Consider the following 20,460-nt stretch of genomic DNA (forward strand, 5'->3'; position numbering starts at 1 on the left):
AAGACAGGGATTCAGGATAGTAAAATAATTAACAAACTTAATTAATTTATTTTGTAGCAAAAAAAAGAAAATTCGTTTTTTAGTAAAAAAAAATCAAAATTAAAAATCTCCGTTCAGCGGAAAAGGTTTTAAAAAGGGTGTACTAAGTGAGGAACAAATAAGTGATAAAGGCAAAATTAAAAATCCCGCCAAACATTTTCATTTGTTTTCGTTTACTGGCCAGTGTAACCGTTCGTCGCCACCTCCGAAACTCCACGTTCCCAAATGTGTCGTGGGGGGCGGGGGCGGTGCGTTCATTATCAGCCGGAACGTAAACAGCGTCGCTGCTTTTCACGCTTTCCGATAAAAATGTTTAAATCACACTGTGTTAATTAGAGCCCAAATCAAAATCAATGCGCTTGTGGACGCGAACGACTCGAGATCGTGCGCGTGAATGCGGACTGAGCAGCGACTTTTACGGAAAACAAATAAAAACAAGAGAGCGACGAGTAGCAGAGTGCGTGCGAAGGCGTGATTGGTGATTTTCGGCCCGTGAACGAATCACGAGCAAAGCGGATAAACAAAAGCCATAAAAAACAGATTCGCACGAGAATAGAATCGAAGAAGTCTGTGCGCATAAATTACACTCCGGAATCGGAATTGGAATAGGAATTGAGTTTGGAAAAGTCAAGTCCCGCTTCCCTGGAATTCGGCGAGCCACCGCCATGGACGACGAGTTCAAGCTGTGCTGGAAGAACTTCCAGGACAACATTGCCAGCGGCTTCCAGAATCTTTACGACCGCGGCGACCTGGTGGACGTGACGCTCGCCTGCGACGGAAAGCTCCTCCATGCCCACAAGATAGTGCTGGCCATCTGCAGCCCCTACTTCCAGGAGATCTTCACCACGAATCCCTGCAAGCATCCCATCAGTGAGTATTAGACCACCTCGTCGGCGACCTCAGCTCGCCAGCTTTAAATGCTAAGTTATGCGACGGGTCTTACATTGTCTGCACCATACATATGGATATCACGCGGCAACTTTCTTATAGAGCCACCATATCCCTCCACAATTTGATTAGATTTTTTACAATATGATTCTTATATGATTACTTTGTTTTAGCTCTGTGATTATTCGCTTCCATTAGTCACTAATTAGTCTGTTTAGTCCTTGATTTTCCTTGGCCATACCATGCATTTGTAAGTAAGATCACAGTGGAGCCCCCACAAAGGCTTCTTACAATGTCTTGGCTTTGCCCTGGCCATGCCACTCCATACATATGTAAAATCCATCCAATGACTTCCCCAATAAGTTGTATATTCCGCCACCAATTGGTCAGGTAATGTCACGGAAAAGTGTCTGGTTGTTACATTGTAATATTGCTTTACCATTCCATTTAAATGTATGTCTAAAATAGTGACTTCCTCGTTGAGCCGCCGTATTCCTCCAGATATCGGTCAGTTTATCACTGGGACAGAGGTGTAAGTTTATCGAGGAGCCCGCCCGTCAGCCTGTCTGTTCGTCACTCTTGTCAACTGCTTAGATATAAATCAACCTTTGTGTTAAATTCCATGACACACTCGCTGGTTATCAGCCCAGCTCCACCTCCAGTTCGATTTCGAGTTCCAGTCGGAGTCCCAGCCACGGCAGCACGTGAAGGGTATGCTCTTTGGGGATACAGTATCACTTCCATAAAGCCAACATTTTGGAGCTGTAGATTTTAGACCATTTAAACCCCTTAATTCCGTTTTTATAGTCCAACTTCCTTATGATTATTTTTAGTTCGACGATGGTAATCAATTAAATTTAATATGCTAAAACATGATCGATTGGTAGCTAATCAGAATTCAATCATGGGTTGCTATAGTTTATTGGCTTATACAAATTATTAATTAGGTATTTAATATTTACTTTTTTTTTTACATTTTATAATCAAGATTAAATTGACCCTTTTTAATATACCACAATACCATTTCTAAGGATCAAGATAAAGTCACTAAAAAATATTTCAATTAGGTAGTTAATAATTACTTATTTTCTTTGCATTTTTTAATGATCACGATTAAATTTACCCTTTCCAATATACCACAATACCATTTCTAAGGATCAAGATAAAGTCACTAAAAAATATTTCAATTAGGTATTTAATCATTACTTATTTTCTTTACATTTTCTAAAGATCAATATTAAATTTACCCTATTTAATATACCACATTACAATTTTTAAGGATCAAGGATAAGTTTTTAAAAAATATATTTAGTTCAATTTATATCCCTAACCCGATTTCAACGAAACTAAGAGTTTCTGATCGACAGTTGGTGTTCCAATTATCGCAGTTCCATCGTAGCTGATCGTAAATCTTAAGACAAACAGCAGCAACCCACAAAGAATCGAGGTTTGGTGATAATCCTCCAGCGAGCCGAGTGCCGCCACGTTGTCTATGTGGTAGCTGCGGAGGTCCTCCGCCTCCAGAGCCTCCACACTCGGATTGTTTACCCTCGCCACGCACGGGAGTATCCATCGTGATAAGGTCCATGGCTTGGGTGAGAGAGCCCGCTTCGATCGGATCGGGGAGATTGGGTGCGTTGCTGACCTCATCAAATGTACTTCAAATGGACTCTAGAACGGTGGTGTACTATACTATACCATACTATATATATGGTATATGGATATGATATCGCCGGGGCCCCTCCTGGTCGGTCCGATTCCGATTTCGTTCGCGGTCGTGTTGAACACGGCTGCCTGCTGCACGGTGGCTTTATCTGATCAGGCGGCCATAAAAAATAAGGTTTTATCTTTTCAAGTAGCAGCAGAAAGGTGCTACCTACCCACGAACCCGCAGCTACAAGAGGTATTTCCAAAGATAAAGAATATTAATATACCCTATAAATAAGCGGGGGCAAGTTATTAAAAATAGACCAACCAACAACAGTCATCGAGGTGCTAACAAGCCAAATGGCTTTGCTTCGTCTCGATGTTGCTTTATGTTGTCGTGTGGTATGTAGGTATGTAGTGAAGTAGTGTGTACTGTGTACTGTGTAGTATGTAGTGTGTAACACGCAGGAACAACAATAGTCTAAATATTTTTATCTTTTTATCGCGTTTAACAATCATTTATTGCCCAACTGAGCAACTGGGTCCCCGTCCCCCTTTTAGCCACTCGAAGACTTTAGTTTTCGAGATATTGATTAGAGAGCTTCGCATGGTTGATATATGTACGAGTTTCCGCTGCTGCGGCCGTGTAAATCAATCCACTCCGTCTGGGCCAAGTGGTTATGGCTATTGTGTTATATCTGCCCAGCAGTCCCATTCCCATTCCCCAATACAATGCTAATCCTCGAAAATTATCTATTTATTATTGGCATAAACAAGACGGACATCGTCTGGGGGCAGCGGTTTTATCAGCCTTGCGTTTAGTGCCAACCACTTTACTTTGGGTATCACTCTTGATCGTAAAATAAGATTTTGAACTTATTGCTCGTTAGATAACGCACTCAGACAACCGCAGCATGTGCCAAGTGTGATATTGGGCCTCTCCAGTAACCAAGAACCAGGTCCAAGCCACTTCCATTCCACATCCCCTCGCCACCTGGCATTTCTCTTTCCACTCCCGATTTGAAGTAGCCACGGCGATCGAATATAGCCGCAGTTGCTTACCAGCCATAAACGTTCGGTTTCGGAGAGATAATATAATATCGATCGCTGGACTTGTCGTAAATATTAAATACCCAGTGTTATTAATATATTGCCGGTCCGTGACTAAAGCAAAGACGTTGGGTTTTTTTTTGGGCTCGACTCCCGAGGGGGTAAACAATTCTTTTATGGAGGGTGCACTATTTTTTTGTTCACCAAATTAATCCATTTTCGACCATGTTGGACTTTGTGTTCACGTTCGCTGAGAACTCGTAATCTTTAATTTGTTTATTTCGAAGTTATAGGCGTGCCAAGATTATCAAAAGTGCTTTAATTGCCATGAAACTAGAGAAGATCTGAGTGGATTGTGTCATTTTGGAAGGGCAGTGATTTGTAAAAATGTATTTTTCTTCGTTTAGAGTTTGGAAATTAGATTAATTTATTGTTTTTGTACAACAATTTTAATATACCGAAATAAACAATGGGAATATATTAATTTAATTCAGTTTTTGTTAGTATTGAAATAAACTGTTTTCTATTAAAATCAAAAATTTATAAATTATTTTAGAAACCTCAAAAAAAAAACATCTCAAATCTTTGAAATTTTATTTAATTAGTTATTTTTAGAACCAATACTAGGAAATATCATATTAGTCAGAACCTTTTTTTTAATTCATTATTTACATAGAAATCAGAGAATTAAAAAGTAAACCAATATTAGGTGCGAGTCTCTACGTATTATCGAATTTATTAAACCCTCCTACAGTTTCCGCTTCTGGGTTACCCAATCGATCGCATTAATAGCTGTTTACGTATAGCCGTACTTTATGGTCTCTTCATATTATATCAAACTTTGACTTTGAGCATATGAAATTTCATAAATGCTTTTATTGGCCATTTGTGTTGACAATTCGTAATTTATGGGCCCGCTGGAAGCTAGAAGCCAGTAGCCAGTGGTATAGTGGTTGCAAATAGACCTGGCAATCGGCTAAGCTCGAATAATCCCTGGGCCAGCCGGACTCCTTAGAGACATTGGCAATGGATTTATTTTGGGCGGGAAAGGGAGGAATCAGAATCTATGACTGGCCTCCTTGACGTTGGGTTGGCTGGTTGGCCTGTCGCTGGGCTTCTTGGGCTTTTATCAGGTTGTACTACCACCAGCACGACAATTCGATTCGACTACTCGACTATTATGGCGTTCGGAGATAACAAATATTTATGAATGTTTGTGCGACGACATTGTCAAAATGAGGCAGCCCACTCCACGACTCGACGAGGGGAACAACAACAACAGAACCTATTGGCGTTCTGATTCGATAAACATTTATCATAATCATAAAATAAAACTGTTTTCGAAATCGATCGCCTGCGATCCGATTGGTGGAAGCGTTTGGAGTGGGCGTGATCTTGAGAGCGAGGGTGTTGGGGCCCGAAACAAATCAGAAACGAGCCAAGGAAGATATCGCTGCAGTTCCCCAACCCAACAGGCAGCCCCGCAATCTGAACACCCTCGATCTACTTTCGGGCCCCTCTGATATCAGCAGGGATCAGCGCGGGTCAGGCGCCCATTAAATCCCCCTGGCTGCCATATATGGCATACATTTAAGCAAACAGCGATCGAGACGGGATGATCTGACTTTTGGGTACTGTCGATTTCCTTATCAGCAGCATGCACGGATTTATCACGTTCTCCGTGAACTTTGGACAGAGTTTATCTAGGGGCTACGGGCCGGGTCCATAAATGGTTTATTGATTCGAGAGAATTCTGTGTATGGATCTCTTTGTCTTGATCCACCGAGAGTCTTTATCTCGGGCGATGCCTTTGAGAAGTAAGGCGAATGATAGTGATAGTGGGGCTTAAGTATATTGACTGCTCCCCATATATGTAATCCCGTATCTATCTGGCATCAGTAGTCGATGTTCGTACTGTACCCCGTACTGGAGCAATATATTGCCCGGATTTTGATCTTCGCCATGCGATCAGATAGATAGATAGGCGAGACAAAATGATCCGTAATGACGACTACGGCAAATGATAGGGCACAATTGATGTCGTCGCACGGTCAGATTAAGCAACTGAGTTTGTCTGTTGCTGATCGGCGATTTAATATTGTATTTACATACAGCCGTACAAATGTACGGTACGATGTATGTACGCCTGTTTGTGTAATAAAATTGTTATTGAGAACAAGTGATAATATTGTTTTTAACTAGATGTTGATGCTGCGAGGGACAGGCACAGTGGGCAGGGGTCGATGGGAAAGTACTGATAAGGATCAGTCGCAGATCAGCAACTATTTAATAATCACAAGGGGAAAAAGTTCGAAAATAAAACCTTCCACTTTAACTACTTTGAGTTAAGGCCAAAAATTTTAATTAAAAAAATATGTGATTTCTTTGAATTACATTCCTTACCCTTTTTTCTTAATTTTGGACAATTTTTTATATAGATTACAAATTTAGGTATATTAACTATTGACCATTTTAGAAAAATATCTTGTTATATTTATTTTTGTTCAAATATAGGTAAATTATGCATTATTTCAAATAATACAAATAGGTTAAACTTACAACCAACTTGAGTATCAAGAAAAAAATTCCTTCCAGCAAATTGGTTAAAATTATAATCAGAACCATCACTAAAACAAATTTAAACATATTTTTAAAGTTCTTAGAAACACAAGCCTTTTTTATTACTCGCTGTGAACTATTAAATATTAAAACTTATGTGGCATGATCTCGAGCTCAGGGGTGAGATAACAGATCGGCCCCACTGTGGATTGTATTCGAGTCCGGACTGTTTCACAGCTTCTTAGGCCGTTTCGAGAGCACGCGGATGATATGTCATGCTACTTATTTTATAATTATTGCTGTGCTACTGCGTTGCTGTTGTTGAGTTTATATTTAAGTTTTCAGATTTCTTATCATAGCTGTTTTTATGTATTGATTTAGTATTTGAGCGTTTCGATGATAACATCTCAACTACGAATGTGACCTCCTTTCCTCCTGATGTTATTGTCGTTTATGTAAACAAGCAATTACGTTGAATAATTTTTGGAAGAGGGGGAAATCATAAAACTGTTTGTAATCTGTCTGGAAACATTTAAAAATTCCCCTAAAATTTAGAGCGCATTTAAAATATTCCCCAAGATTGTTGACAAACACGTTTTTGGATTTTTCCAAAATTTGTGGACTTTTAGTGAAAGACTTTATTTTGTACTTTCCCGAATTAATCAGAAATTGAATTCCAGATGTCATCAATTTATTTTCTAACTGGTGGACAACCTGCTAAATATATTTCTTCAAACTTCTTTATCCTTTTTAGTCATACTCAAAGATGTGAGCTTTAACATTATGATGGAGCTGCTGGAGTTTATGTACCAAGGCGTGGTGAATGTAAAGCACACTGAGCTGCAGTCCTTCATGAAGATTGGCCAGCTGCTGCAGATCAAGGGTCTGGCCACCAATTCCAACTCCTCCCCCGGATCGAGTGTCTCGGAGAAGTCTTCTAGTCAGCCTCCCGCGGAAGAAGCGAATAGCACCAACCACCACAACAATTCCAACTCTAATAGCAATAACAATAGCAAAACAGAAGCGGATCACAATGAATCCAAGGGACAGAGCAATTCGAGGACCACTTCGCCAGGTTCTGCCGGCAGAGCGTCCTCCAACGAAGCTAGCCACCTGTATACGTCCAGCAAACGACCCATGCCGTCGGATTTTGGCAGCGATTCCCTGTCCATTTACTCCGGCAAGCAGCTGAGGCGCTCCCTCAAGGATCATGGGTCCGGGGGAAGCGAAGGTGGCGGCGGCGGCGGCGAGAATGCGGATGGTGCAGCTGGATTGGACAGCAGCCTGAATTCCGAGGAGTTCTTCCTGCCGCCCATTCCGCACATAACAATGGGAGAACAGCGTTACGATCTCGGAGGCCTGAAGCGCGAATCCGATGGTCATCATCATGGTCCATCTTCGGGCGGCGGAGGTGGTAGCTCGGGCAGTCTCACTTCCTCGGCCTCGCCCTCTGCGCCGATCCGAAATCCCTTTGCCCCGGCCTTCAATCTGGACAACTACAACTTCTACAAGAGCAGCGGCAACAGCAGCGGTCCCAGTGGCAGTTCAAATAATTCCCTGGGTCCCGGAGGCATCAACAACAATGGATCCGTGGGCCTTTCCTCTGGCACCGAATACCCCAACGAATTGTACATGCCCAACGATTACTCGAAGAACTTTGCCAACCACATGGACATTCCCTCAAGTAGGTGACCTCTTTTGGCACTCTTTTGATCACTTTTATGTTGCATGCAGCTTGGCACTCATTTTTGTATTATTATTTTATTCTTTGTAAGATTGGGTTTCTGTTTCGCACTCATCGTTTCGCTTACATAACATCAGCATTCATCCCACGAACCCACTAGCCCACTGAACACATTGCAACTAACCAGGAATGGAACCGAATGGAAACACCTAACAAAGCCGCGATTGATTGTAGAGGGATATTTGCTGATTTAACTGGGGTAAAAGTATTAAGCAGAAGTACTTGAATCGAAGGAATAGTTAGATAAACAAGAGATAGCTCTGACTGCCCTCGAGATCCATTTGTTCAACCGACTTGGCAGACTGGTGGGCCTCAAGGCACAGGTTTTGATATCTTTTAAAGGGGGTTGCAATATTGAGAAATATTATAGAAAATACAAAATGAAAATTTCAAAATATATAGGTTCTTAATAGTCGATTTTCAAAAGTCGTTGGAAAATATTTGATTAGAATTCAATATTTCGGTTGAAATATCTATTAAAAATCTTTAAATTGTGATATTTTTTAAAAATAATTAAAAGTTTTTAGGTTCTTAAAAGTTAATTTTCAAAAGTCGTTGGAAAACATTTGATTAGAATACAATATTTCGGTTGAAATATGTATCTATTAAAAATCTTTAAATTGTGATATTTTTTACAAATAATTAAAAGTTTTTAGGTTCCTAATAGTTGAATTTCAAAAGTTGTAAAATATTTGATTAGAAAACAATATGTTGGTTGAAATATTAACTAAAAACCTTGTGTTATTTTTTTTTAAATAAGTCAAATTTATTTTAAATTTTATTTCTATAGAAAAGATATTGTTTTATTTAAGTTTTAAATTAAATTCATGACAAATAGCACTTTAGGTAGTTCGATTTAGATTATAGATTTATAACATTTGTAGTTGCATTTTAGAGCTTTTAATATTGCCCTCTCAAAGTAGTAAAATCGAATCCTTCTAAAACCTAACAAACCGCACAGTATCGCGAGCACGCACACCCAATCGCTTATTTTAAAAAGAGGATTACAGTGAATCCTCCACCACTATCCAATAGCTTGCCCCGCCCCCCTCCTCCCCTGTAAATAACCCCCTTGAGCGCTCCAGCGTAGAACAGACCACTAATGATCCACCATTGTCCGGAGCAGGCGGCAGCAACATGGTGATGCTGTCCACCACCTCGCTGCTCCACGGCAACTGCGTGTTCAACCGCAACAACACGGTGGCCACGCAGCAGGGCATGAAGACCTACTGGCTGTGCAAGTCCTACCGGATCAGCATGTGCCGGGCGCGGTGCATCACCCACCTGGGCAGGATCATCTCGGCCACGGGCGTCCACAACCACACGCCGCACATGCGCGGTGGTCAGGGATCGTCGGCAGCTGCAACATCCTCGGTTTCTGGCACTCCCTCTGCCCCAGCGCCGATTCCCAGCCAGGCGGGCTACTCTCTGGCCGATGGTGGAGGCCACCTGAGCTCCGATTTGCAGCACGGCAACCGAGTGAGCAACATGTTTGCCAATCAAACGCCTCCACCGCCGCCGCCGCCACCGCCACTTCCCGTAACATCAGCGCCGCACCACCCGCATCATCATCATCACCATCTGGGACAGGCGCTGCCCAATCTCCTGGTGCAGCACCACCCGGCGCCGCCGCCGCACATTGAGCAGCATGGCGGCTCGGCGAACCTCATGCACAATCCCAATCTGATGCACCTGCAGGCGCAACAGCAGCACCAGCAGCAACACCACCAGCAGCACTCGCCACACAATGCACCACCAACCCAGCAGCATAATTTGGATGCTGGAGCAGTGCTCCTCTCGCCGGCGCATTTGCAGCAAAGTCCGCAATCGAATCGCAGCAGCCACTCCCTCCAGGCACAGAGTCCACCTCCTCAGCCAGTGGAGGAGCAGCACCAGCAGCAACAGGAAGGAGCCACCACGGAGGGAGCCACGGATTCCAGCGCGGCTCACGTGATCAACTCCATTACCATATCCCCCAACAGCAGGCACACCTTCAAGATGGAGAACATGTAAGGGGATTCCCCCTTCGGAGGAGTAATTTATTTTTGCCTAGCTAGAGTTTGTAGTAGAAAATTGAATTTGATTCGAAGACGAGAGAGATGGTAACCAATGTAAATATTTGATAAAAGAATGATATGCGAACCGATAAACCAAAAAGTACTAATGGGCGCTGTGAAATGAATCCCAGATTAAGCTAATTTTGGATATGTTTCGTGGCCCTGTGCGTATATCAATGGGAATTCCAGCCACTAACCAAATAGAAATAGGTTTACCTTAATAAGCTAGTGTATGTTGCATTACTGGTCCGAAATCGGAGTTATAACATAAGATCTAATGGGTTATTTAACATCTACAACAAGCGGGTAAGTAAACTGCATGAAACACATAAAAACACACATATTTTGGGCTCATTCGTGTACGTCCTGGCATCCAAAACCAAAACATAACCAAGCGAGGGATACCCATCAGCAGCCTCACCCGAACCGATCCTCACCAGCCTTCTCGTCCTCTCGTCCTGTAGTCGCACCCGGCGAGCACTGGTTCCAGGGCAAGCTGGAGTTCATGCTGAGCCAGCGCGGCAAGCCGCTGCTGGTCCACGACGGGCACACCTTCGGCATCCAGTACGTGCGCAAGGACAAGAAGTACTGGCAGTGCAACCTGTCGCGCAAGTTCAACTGCAAGGCGCGCGTAACCACCACGGATACGGGCGACATAATCGTGACGAACAACGAGCACTGCCACACGGAGATACGCCAGCATTTGCGCAAGGACTACCAGCGCAACAAGGTGATGATGAACGCCCTGATCAACCTGAGCACCAATCACATGCGGCGCAACCATATGAGCGGGCTTGGCTCGCTGCCCATGGTGCCAGAGGTCCTGGCCCAGGGCTCGCCCATCCACGAAATGGTCCAGAATCTGCACGAGATGGCGGCCAAGGCGACGGCGGGGCAGCAGGAACCGCTGGACTGCGGACTCCGATCCTCGGCGGCGCTCGAGGAGATGGCGCGCAGCTTCATGGCCAACAGCAAGCCAAGCATCTCCTTTCCGGTCAGCGAATCCGATACCAAAGAGGAGCCGTCGTGGAAGGAGAAGAGCGAGGGCGACGCTTAAACTAGGGCTTACATTCAAAACAGTTAAGTACAAAAATGGAATGATTGCAATAATACTCAAATACACTGAAGACGGCGTAACCAAAACAATTCCAAAGAATTTAGTTAATACATAAGCGAACGTACAATCCAGAGCACTTCCATGAGTTTCTTTTATCGTTTTTATTATTATTGTACGTTGTAATAAATGTTGAATTTGAATAAACCTCTTTTATACGAACTACACATTAGATGTTGATCACGCGGCTCAGCTTCTGGATGCGGTTGAGCAGCAGATCGCCCTGCTTGATGGTGGCCTGGTACTGCCAGTTCTTGTTATCCGGCCGATTGGTCTCCACAATGCCGCCCACGCGGTCCACCTTGGCGTGCAGCCGTCCGGCGGCGATGAAGCGGGCCAGCTCCTGGTCGATGTAGTCCACGGTGACGCCGAACGACTCGGCCATATACTGCAGGGTGAGGGAGCGGTAGGACTCCAGCAACTGGGTGTAGCCCAGGATGCGCATCTCGCGCACATAGTAGCGGTAGTGGGGGTGGATGAGGTAGTCCGAGCGCAGCTGCTTCTCCACGCCGGCCAAATGCACATAGAAGTTCTCGTACTGGCAGTTGTACAGGGCGAACAGGAACTGCTTGACGTCTGGCAGGCCGTGGAGCACCTCCTGGATCTCGGAGCCCTTGATCACCTTGTCGCGCAGCTCGTTGCGCGGCAGGGCGATCATGGCCACGTAGACGGTGTAGCGGACGAAGGTGGGGTAGTCCATCAGCTCGTAGGAGGTGAAGGTGCTGACGGTGTCCAGGAAGAAGGTGGCCGCCGCCTTGAAGTCGCGCACCGCCACCGAGTAGACGCCCTGGTAGACCTTCAGCCGATTGCGGCGATCCCAGTCGCCGCCCTCCTCGATCAAATACTTGGCCTTGTCGATGTTGCGCGTGATGAGATCGTGGTCCAGGTAGAACAGCCCCAGGCGGATCAGATGGAACACAATGTCCAGGCGATGGCCCAGGGACACGGTCTTTTCGTAGGTCTTGCGAAAGGCCGTCTCCGCGGCAGCCTTGTCGCCGATGCGGCACAAGTACTCGGACTTCTTCAAGTTCGCCTCGCGCACCTCCATCTCGCCCAGATTCTTCTCCGCATCCTCGATGGCCGCGTCCAGCTGCTCCACCTCCACGCGGTTGTTCTCCTTCATGCGGGCCAGCAGCTCCTTGTCCACGGGCCAGGACAGTTCCGTGCAGATGTGCTCGTACCAAGGGGCCATGTTCTCCGCGCGAATCGCCTCCAGGAGCTTCGCCTTCAGGGCCGCGTCCTGCTTGTACTCCGCCAGCGTGAGCAGGAACTTGGTCTGGGCCAGCTCCAGGTTCGGGTTCTTCTCCAGGCCCTGCTCCTCCAGGTTTTCGGCAGGCATTTTGTTGGCTTTGCTTTGTTTAGCACACACAAATAGTTAATTTTTGCGAACAAAATGAGATTTTGTTTTTTTTGAGAGTCATGCACAGTGTGACCAAAGCCAACTATGGGTAAAACATACCCCGGCATTCAAAAAATACTACTTTTAATGTATAGTCTTACAAAAGCTAGTTGCTGCAAAGCTAATGGTCATGGCAATAACGGTATTTTGAAAGACTGTGAACTACAAAAATTTAATATAAATAAATATACATTTGAATTAATTATTCAAATTATAAAACTATATTTAAATAAAATACATATTTAAATGCAGCGTCATTTTAGTTTCATATTACGCATTATGTATCTTACAATCATATTAAAACTAATATTTTTACTTTCTCTTACCTTAACTTATCATTTAAAAAAATAACAAAACAAACATTAGCAATCAAGATAAACATGTCTTTTGTACCAAGAAATTATATAACTAATTGTAGCTGTTTAAACCGCAATTAAGTTTGATTCGCTATATTGGTGTTGTTGTTAAATTGTATACGATTCTGTAATTTTACAGTTCCTAAAATTTTATTCTAAATCCTGTAGTTTTAAAAAAGATTTTCAATTTACTAGACCAACTATCACAAAAGCTAGTGTCACAGAGCCACAAGTGAATGACCATCGCGATTTCGGTATATATTCTACCGCGAACGGCCACACTAAAGGGGAGTGAAATTGATTTTCTGATAAAAATTTTCGCTCGAGCTCCAGCATCGGACACTTTATATATCCTGCAATTAAATATATATATAATTAGCGACTTGGACTAACCAGCAGACAGCGCACAAGATGATCGGCGGCCTGTTCGTCTACAACCACAAGGGCGAGGTGCTGATCTCGCGAGTCTACCGCGACGATATCGGTCGCAATGCCGTGGACGCCTTTCGGGTCAACGTCATCCACGCCCGCCAGCAAGTGCGCTCGCCAGTGACCAACATTGCGCGGACCAGCTTCTTCCACATCAAGGTGGGTGCTTTAAGTCTTCCTCCCCCTTCCCCGCCCACTCATCCTCCCATCTCCTCCCGCAGCGAGCAAACATTTGGCTGGCGGCTGTGACCAAGCAGAATGTGAACGCCGCCATGGTCTTCGAGTTCCTCCTAAGGATCATCGAGGTGATGCAGTCGTACTTCGGCAAGATCTCCGAGGAGAACATCAAGAACAACTTTGTGCTCATCTACGAGCTGCTGGACGAGATCCTGGACTTTGGCTACCCGCAGAACACGGACTCCGGCACCCTGAAGACCTTCATCACGCAGCAGGGCATCAAGTCGGCCACCAAGGAGGAGCAGATGCAGATCACCTCGCAGGTCACCGGCCAGATTGGCTGGCGTCGCGAGGGCATTAAATACAGGCGCAACGAGCTCTTCCTGGACGTCCTGGAGTACGTGAACCTGCTGATGAGCCCCCAGGGTCAGGTATTGTCCGCCCATGTGGCCGGCAAGGTGGTGATGAAGTCGTATCTGTCGGGTGAGTCAAGGAAAACCCTCAATCCACTATTCCCATTAACAATCTCTCTCTTTCTCAGGCATGCCCGAGTGCAAGTTCGGCATCAACGACAAGATCGTGATGGAGTCCAAGGGCCGTGGCCTCTCCGGCAACTCGGAGGCGGAAACCTCGCGCTCCGGCAAGCCCGTTGTGGTCATCGACGACTGCCAGTTCCATCAGTGCGTCAAGCTGAGCAAGTTCGAGACGGAGCACTCGATCAGCTTCATCCCGCCGGACGGGGAGTTCGAGCTGATGCGCTACCGCACCACCAAAGACATTTCGCTGCCATTCCGGGTCATTCCGCTGGTGCGCGAGGTGGGACGCACCAAGATGGAGGTCAAGGTGGTGCTGAAGTCCAACTTCAAGCCCTCGCTGCTGGGCCAGAAGATCGAGGTGAAGATACCCACGCCGCTAAACACCTCGGGTGTGCAGCTCATCTGCCTGAAGGGCAAGGCCAAGTACAAGGCCTCCGAGAACGCAATCGTGTGGAAGATCAAGCGCATGGCGGGCATGAAGGAGACGCAGCTGTCGGCCGAGATCGAGCTGCTCGAGACGGACACCAAGAAGAAGTGGACCCGGCCGCCGATCTCGATGAACTTCGAGGTGCCGTTTGCGCCATCCGGATTCAAGGTGCGCTACCTCAAGGTGTTCGAGCCCAAGCTCAACTACTCCGACCACGACGTGGTCAAGTGGGTGCGCTACATCGGACGCAGCGGACTCTATGAGACGCGCTGCTAGAGTGGAGCAAGAGTATCACAGTTGAATTTAACGAATTGAATGAATGGAGAACGTGTTACCGCATCTATTGGTATTTCCTCAATCAAATTGAACCAGCAGTTAATGTATTCCATGCCGTATACCGCACACACTGCCTCCGCGAGCACTGGTTATGCGGGCGGGGCGTGTTCCCTATAGACATACATACCACTAGGTACTATGATTTACCCTACTATGTAATTGTAAACTATGTTGTTTTATATGCGTCGCCTGTATGGAACGCCTCTCAAATCTCACGCTCACGTTTTCACAACTCTAATTATTATTTGTATTATCGTATTATAAATATACATATATATTAATCATTATTTTCATTGTGCAAGGAACAAAGAACAAAGGCGATACATGCAACTAAGCGTATTAAATAGACCAAAACTCTCTGTCAGCGCTATCAATATTGATATTCAAGTGTTAATAATATTCGAATTGTTTAATAAATTAGCATGATATATATACTAAATGGAGGTTAGTTATTGGGTAAAAGGGTTTTTTTTGCTACATTTTGAATCTAAACTGAAAGTACATATATGCCTTTCCATTATATCGAAGTAATATATAGCCATCCTATAAAAAAACAAAAAGGTTCAATTACAACCCCATAAATGAACAATATATGACTTTATGATCCCCCATAAGTGCTGTCTTTGCTATCAGGTGTGCACATTGGTTGAAAGTCAGTTACATTTTTCAAGATTTAAGTCATATATAGGCAATGAATGTACCATCTCCAAAGAAGTAAAAACCAGTTCCCAGCTGTGACTCATATTAACAATTTTAAAGTTGTTTATTTAAGTAATCTTTTCGGTTATAGTAAAAAATGCCTAAATAACGCCGGTTCGCATAAAAGCTTCGCTATCATCGGAGGGCTTTTCACAATTTTCCATTGACGACAAATCAATGTCGGTACACTGACCAATCAGTTTACCAACCGCGATAAAGGTTATTCCGCTGTGTCTATAAAACTATTATTTCTAGGCGTTAGCTGTTAGCTGTTGCCAGCGCCGGATAACCTTGAGCGGTTTCAACATCCAGATATTAATTAATTGAACTGGAAATTTTAATAAAACCGCAAGACATCCGCTGTATTGTCAGAGGGAAGCTTTTGCCTTGTTATCACCCAGCCGGCTTGGTCATCAGTGATAAGACGAAAAAACAGTACCGTCATCTTTTTCGGCTGACACGTTACACGTAACATGGAAGACATAGTGCCCGATGTTCTGGACGCGGTTCCCGCTGGCACCATAAAGGTCACCTACGCCGATGGCCTCGAGGTGAAGCAGGGCAACGAGCTGACCCCCACCCAGGTGAAGGATCTACCGAAGGTCGACTGGTCTGGGCTGGAGGGCAAGTCCAACCTGCTCACCCTGCTCATGGTTGATCCCGATGCACCGACCCGTCAGGATCCCAAGTTCCGTGAGATCCTCCACTGGGCCGTGGTCAACATTCCCGGCGGGAATATCGATCCCTCCGGTGGCTATCCCTTGGCAGCCTACGTAGGTTCCGGTCCCCCGCTGGGAACTGGCCTGCATCGGTACATTTTCCTTCTCTACCGCCAGGAGAACAAGATCGAGGAGACGCCCACTATTTCCAACACGTACGATACAGTTCACTCAGAAAAAAATCGCCCTTAATTTTAGAAAATCGCCCGTGATTTTAAAACGCCATTGAATTAGGAAAAGTGTTCTTGAATGTAGAAAAAGTTTCTTAAGTTAATGGAAATTCTTATTTATTTTTTTTTAATGAATAAGAATTTTTTCTTGGATAAATGGCGATATTTTCTTGGATTAACCGAAACCGTAAATTCAAGAAAATTATTTCCGATAATGAATTGGATGAAACTCACAGGCGATTTTCTTGAATCAATGGCGAATTTCTTAAATCAATGGCTATTTTTTTTATGACTATAGTCAATCTTTATCAGTTAAAAGTAATACTCACCAGACTCTTTTAATTCACAGCACTCGAGCTGGTCGCTTGAACTTTAACTCCCGGGACTTTGCCGCCAAGCACGGATTGGGGGAACCCATAGCCGCCAATTATTACCAGGCCCAATACGATGACTGGGTGGCAATCCGAAATAAAACTTTCGGGTAGATTTGTGTATATATCATGCCGGGTTTTCTATTCCCAGTCAATAAACCAATCTAACCAACCAATCGCTTATCTTTCTATCTATGCGCTGGGGTATTAGGTAAAAAGTGCACGGAACTGATTAGGCGACGGACTCTCCGTCCGGCGATAAAAGGCCAGCCATCGGGGATCCGGGCCAGAGTCACCTCGCTAACGCAGCACCGAGCAGAAGCAGCAGAACTACCAGCTAACATGGACACCGCCGGCATCATTCCCGACATCATCGACGTCAAGCCCGCCTCCAAGGCCACCATCACCTATCCTTCCGGCGTTCAGGTTGAGCTGGGCAAGGAGCTGACTCCCACCCAGGTGAAGGACCAGCCCACGGTCTCCTTCGATGCCGACGCCGGCTCCCTGTACACCATTCTGCTGGTGGACCCCGACGCACCCAGCCGCGAGGACCCCAAGTTCCGTGAGCTGCTCCACTGGCTGGTGATCAACATTCCCGGCAACAAGGTCTCCGAGGGCCAGACCATCGCCGAGTACATCGGAGCTGGTCCCCGCGAGGGAACCGGCCTGCACCGCTACGTCTTCCTGGTGTTCAAGCAGAACGAGAAGATCACCACCGAGAAGTTCGTGTCCAAGACAAGCCGCACCGGGCGCATCAACGTCAAGGCCCGCGACTACATCCAGAAGTACAGCTTCGGCGGTCCCGTGGCCGGAAACTTCTTCCAGGCTCAGTACGATGACTACGTGAAGACCCTCATCGAGACGGTCCAGTAAACTGGCCACCAACTGATCAGCGCTCTGTGAAATAATAAATTTTAAATACTAGTTATCATACAAAGTCAGGGTATTTCCTTTCTAGTGGGTGAAATTTTTCCGTAGAGTATAAACAGCTCAAGTCTCTTTCGTAAGAATTTTTATTAGATAATGTTCTTCCGGAATTAATTTGGCCTTGCCCGAGATTTAAATTTTTGCTTTAATGTGACTTAATGTTTCCGCGAACTCTAGACTGATATCTCTTTGTTTGGAATATAGTATACCAAAGCAAAGAGTTACGAAATATTTCCAAATTTATCGAAATGTATTAAAATGTCACTTTTATTTATTTCCCTTCCTCTGTATTAAGCGATATTGCTATTTCTCAATTAATTTCGGCATGATTCATTAAATAGATAAACAATTTCCTTTAATTTTGATATGAATTTGATTCATCAAAACTATCAGTTATATTTTTAGTAAATATGAGACCTTTGGACAGTTGCCTTCTCATTTCAGATAACTATTTCCACTTATATTCGAAATTGTATAACTGGATCTACTAGCTGCCACTAAAAAATCGACTTATAAACCACTTTTAGTTTTCCAAGTGTTTCTTATCAATTTTCTTGACTTTTAGAGAACTCAAGTTACAAAAGTTCGACTGCAGTTGAGTGAGATGTTTAAAGATATTGCTTATTCTAGTCTTTTTTGTTGAAGAAATCGGCCACTAGTTTGTTGAACTCCTCCGCATAGCGTAAATGGATATTATGCTTGCCCTCGGGGAACTCGTGGTATTTTGCCTGAGGCAACCGCTCCCTTAGCCAGGGAATGTGTTCCGCCGCTATCATGGGATCCTTTTTTCCATGGAGTATAAAAGTGGGGGCCTTTATTTGTTCAACCTCCGAGCGACAGAAGTCGCCATCCCTTTGGTCATAGAAGGAGCAGGCGGCGTCCACCCATTCGGCCCATAATTCGGGAAATCTCTCCACGCCGTACACCTTCTCCATGGGCTCTCGCATGCGCGGCGACCACTTGGCCACATCCCGGATGTTCCGGAGGGCCTTGACCTCATCGGCGTTTAGGTAGGCACCTGCCCCCCAGATGGCCAGCCGATCCACAGCCTCCGCATGGCGACCTGCGATGATTAGGGCAGTGATTCCGCCATCACTCCAACCCAGAATCGAAAAGCGTGGCCTGTCCAGGGCGCGCATCAAATCCACGGCAGCCTGGGCATCCTCGCGAAAGAACTCCAGACCGAACTTCCGTTGCGGAGGCACTGATTTGCCGTAACCCGGCGGATCCCAGGCGATGATCTTGTGGCCCGGCAAAAGTTTGGGTAGCTGCTCGATCTGCGGCTTGAAGTCCGTCCAGGCGGATCCCAGGGCTCCGGGCATCAGGAGCAGACTCCGTTCTCCACTGCCGCTCTCCACGATGTTCAAGTCGGAGCCATTTACCCGGACTTTCCGCTCCGTGTGCACTAATCGCCTGAAGATGGGGGAGCGGGAACCCAAAAGTCGGCCCAGATTGCCAAGCATTACGTAAGCGGGATCGGACAGCGATTTTGGAGTATGGCAACAAACTTAGTTGCTTATCAAGGGCTCTTCAGATGTCCGGAAAATGGTTTGCCGCTTGTCCAAATCCTTACACACGACGCCTTGTAAAGTGCACTTGATGAGTACCGCTGATAACAGCTGATAGGTAAGAACAGCTGTAAGTAAACGATCGGATCAGTGTGGCCGCACTTGCATATACCAGTTGTTTACAAATAAATATACCGCAGATATAACCGTTATATTTAAAAACAAATTCTTTAAATTATTTAAATTAAATGGAAATGAAACCACAAAGCTGATAAGGCAATTTTGTATGGAAATTCGATGGTCAAAATTTTACTCATACCTAAAAAAAATTAAAATTTACAAGAATCGGCTTTTATCACTCACACGCGACTTTGATAAAAAATGTTCTTTAAATAAAGCGTATATTTGAACTAAACATTTGTTAGTTTGCGTTCCCATTTCTTAATAATTATTAAAAACAAAGTTTGGGGATAGATTTTTTGCACTTTATTCTAAGTGACATACATGGCGTATGAGTAATTTTGAAGGAAACTTAAAAACCATTTCAAATGCTAAATAAACAGCGCCATAAATTATTTTTATTGAAAAATATGAAAATATACATACTCTACACTATGTGCTTTTCACATCCTTGAAAAACTATTAATATATTTTTTTTGTTGTAGGAAAATCAATCAAAATTCAAAATGCCTAAGTGGAGAGTTTTTAAAATACAAGTAGTTATAAAGCCCCAAAAGAGCTGCCTGACTGCCGAAAAGAAAGCCGCCTGATTTAAATTAAAGCTTTTGGCTCTTCCGTCAGCTTTTTGGCATTCCCAGTCCTTGTTAGTCCGTTCGAACGTCACGGCTCCGAAGGACAATGGAGAGCACGTGCGGGCATTTGTTTAGCCGTTAGCGTGCGTTAAAAAATTATTAAAAAATGTAAGTGCCAGGGAGCAGGGTCCTGAGATCCCTGGTGTAATGGTCAGTGCGTGATTGGTGTGCTCAAGTTAATGTGCTCGCCAGGACGACTGGGATTAATGGTGGCGACGGCCTTGCAATTGTTCCCCTTGACGAAGGGGGTGGGCGGAAGGACGTACACCCACACAGACAAACACACACATTGAGAGTACAGGACTTCACACATTCCATTCCATTGCCAATGCAAATGCAAATCGAATTTGACACCGAGTCGTCGAAGTTGCGTAGTAAATGTCAAGGAATTTACACGGGTCGTCTCAGAGATAGTGAGCCCGTGTGGGTGTCGCTGTGTGTGTGTGTGTGTGTGTGTGACCACAGGACACTCATGTACATGTGTGTGTATGTGTAT

The 20,460-nt window shown here is 44.8% G+C and overlaps 6 protein-coding genes across 8 annotated transcripts; 4 read left to right on the plus strand and 2 right to left on the minus strand.

The window, feature by feature from the left end:
* Nucleotides 1–285: 285 nt before the first annotated feature.
* Nucleotides 286–11,265, plus strand: LOC108064486 (protein abrupt). Of its 3 annotated transcripts, none has more exons than XM_017152041.3 (3): nucleotides 286–909; nucleotides 6,938–7,867; nucleotides 10,449–11,265. In XM_017152041.3, the coding sequence occupies exons 1-3, from the start codon at nucleotides 705–707 to the stop codon at nucleotides 11,039–11,041; spliced, it is 1,728 nt and encodes a 575-aa protein (XP_017007530.2). In that variant the 5' UTR covers nucleotides 286–704; the 3' UTR covers nucleotides 11,042–11,265. The 3 variants fall into 3 exon arrangements, with proteins under 3 accessions (XP_017007530.2, XP_017007528.2, XP_070072494.1); XM_017152039.3 differs by lacking the exon at nucleotides 10,449–11,265 and adding an exon at nucleotides 9,054–10,394; XM_070216393.1 differs by lacking the exon at nucleotides 10,449–11,265 and adding an exon at nucleotides 7,959–8,180 and having other exon boundaries at nucleotides 288–909.
* On the minus strand, nucleotides 11,188–12,542 carry Rpn7 (regulatory particle non-ATPase 7). The gene has a single exon (XM_017152043.3). The coding sequence runs from the start codon at nucleotides 12,435–12,437 to the stop codon at nucleotides 11,268–11,270; it is 1,170 nt and encodes a 389-aa protein (XP_017007532.2). The 5' UTR covers nucleotides 12,438–12,542; the 3' UTR covers nucleotides 11,188–11,267.
* A 569-nt stretch (nucleotides 12,543–13,111) lies between these two features.
* AP-2mu (adaptor protein complex 2, mu subunit) lies at nucleotides 13,112–15,197 on the plus strand. Its single transcript, XM_017152166.3, has 3 exons — nucleotides 13,112–13,441; nucleotides 13,504–13,942; nucleotides 14,001–15,197. The coding sequence occupies exons 1-3, from the start codon at nucleotides 13,265–13,267 to the stop codon at nucleotides 14,696–14,698; spliced, it is 1,314 nt and encodes a 437-aa protein (XP_017007655.2). The 5' UTR covers nucleotides 13,112–13,264; the 3' UTR covers nucleotides 14,699–15,197.
* A 402-nt stretch (nucleotides 15,198–15,599) lies between these two features.
* On the plus strand, nucleotides 15,600–16,891 carry LOC108064576 (protein D3). The gene is made up of 2 exons (XM_017152168.3): nucleotides 15,600–16,331; nucleotides 16,696–16,891. Exons 1-2 carry the CDS (start codon nucleotides 15,931–15,933, stop codon nucleotides 16,829–16,831), a joined length of 537 nt encoding a protein of 178 aa, XP_017007657.2. The 5' UTR covers nucleotides 15,600–15,930; the 3' UTR covers nucleotides 16,832–16,891.
* Nucleotides 16,892–16,986: 95 nt separating this feature from the next.
* Pebp1 (Phosphatidylethanolamine-binding protein 1) lies at nucleotides 16,987–17,654 on the plus strand. The gene has a single exon (XM_017152169.3). The coding sequence runs from the start codon at nucleotides 17,060–17,062 to the stop codon at nucleotides 17,588–17,590; it is 531 nt and encodes a 176-aa protein (XP_017007658.1). The 5' UTR covers nucleotides 16,987–17,059; the 3' UTR covers nucleotides 17,591–17,654.
* Nucleotides 17,655–17,893: 239 nt separating this feature from the next.
* On the minus strand, nucleotides 17,894–19,275 carry LOC108064386 (valacyclovir hydrolase). Its single transcript, XM_017151889.3, has one exon. It carries the CDS (start codon nucleotides 19,105–19,107, stop codon nucleotides 18,271–18,273), a length of 837 nt encoding a protein of 278 aa, XP_017007378.2. The 5' UTR covers nucleotides 19,108–19,275; the 3' UTR covers nucleotides 17,894–18,270.
* Between the last annotated feature and the right edge of the window lie 1,185 nt (nucleotides 19,276–20,460).

The sequence above is a fragment of the Drosophila takahashii genome, chromosome 3R (assembly GCF_030179915.1).
Source record: "Drosophila takahashii strain IR98-3 E-12201 chromosome 3R, DtakHiC1v2, whole genome shotgun sequence".
Classification (NCBI taxonomy): Eukaryota; Metazoa; Arthropoda; class Insecta; order Diptera; family Drosophilidae; genus Drosophila; species Drosophila takahashii.

Excerpts from the sequence above, each read along its gene's own strand:
- AP-2mu (XM_017152166.3), top strand. The coding sequence starts at position 13,265 with ATGATCGGCGGCCTGTTCGTCTACAACCACAAGGGCGAGGTGCTGATC. Across the intron at positions 13,442-13,503 it reads CCAGCTTCTTCCACATCAAG|CGAGCAAACATTTGGCTGGC; the intron begins GTGGGTGCTTTA and ends CTCCTCCCGCAG. Across the intron at positions 13,943-14,000 it reads GATGAAGTCGTATCTGTCGG|GCATGCCCGAGTGCAAGTTC; the intron begins GTGAGTCAAGGA and ends TCTCTTTCTCAG.
- LOC108064486 (XM_017152039.3), top strand. The coding sequence starts at position 705 with ATGGACGACGAGTTCAAGCTGTGCTGGAAGAACTTCCAGGACAACATT. Across the intron at positions 910-6,937 it reads TCCCTGCAAGCATCCCATCA|TCATACTCAAAGATGTGAGC; the intron begins GTGAGTATTAGA and ends TATCCTTTTTAG. Across the intron at positions 7,868-9,053 it reads CCACATGGACATTCCCTCAA|GCGGCAGCAACATGGTGATG; the intron begins GTAGGTGACCTC and ends TGTCCGGAGCAG.
- LOC108064386 (XM_017151889.3), bottom strand. The coding sequence starts at position 19,107 with ATGCTTGGCAATCTGGGCCGACTTTTGGGTTCCCGCTCCCCCATCTTC.
- LOC108064576 (XM_017152168.3), top strand. The coding sequence starts at position 15,931 with ATGGAAGACATAGTGCCCGATGTTCTGGACGCGGTTCCCGCTGGCACC. Across the intron at positions 16,332-16,695 it reads ACGCCCACTATTTCCAACAC|CACTCGAGCTGGTCGCTTGA; the intron begins GTACGATACAGT and ends TTTAATTCACAG.
- Rpn7 (XM_017152043.3), bottom strand. The coding sequence starts at position 12,437 with ATGCCTGCCGAAAACCTGGAGGAGCAGGGCCTGGAGAAGAACCCGAAC.
- Pebp1 (XM_017152169.3), top strand. The coding sequence starts at position 17,060 with ATGGACACCGCCGGCATCATTCCCGACATCATCGACGTCAAGCCCGCC.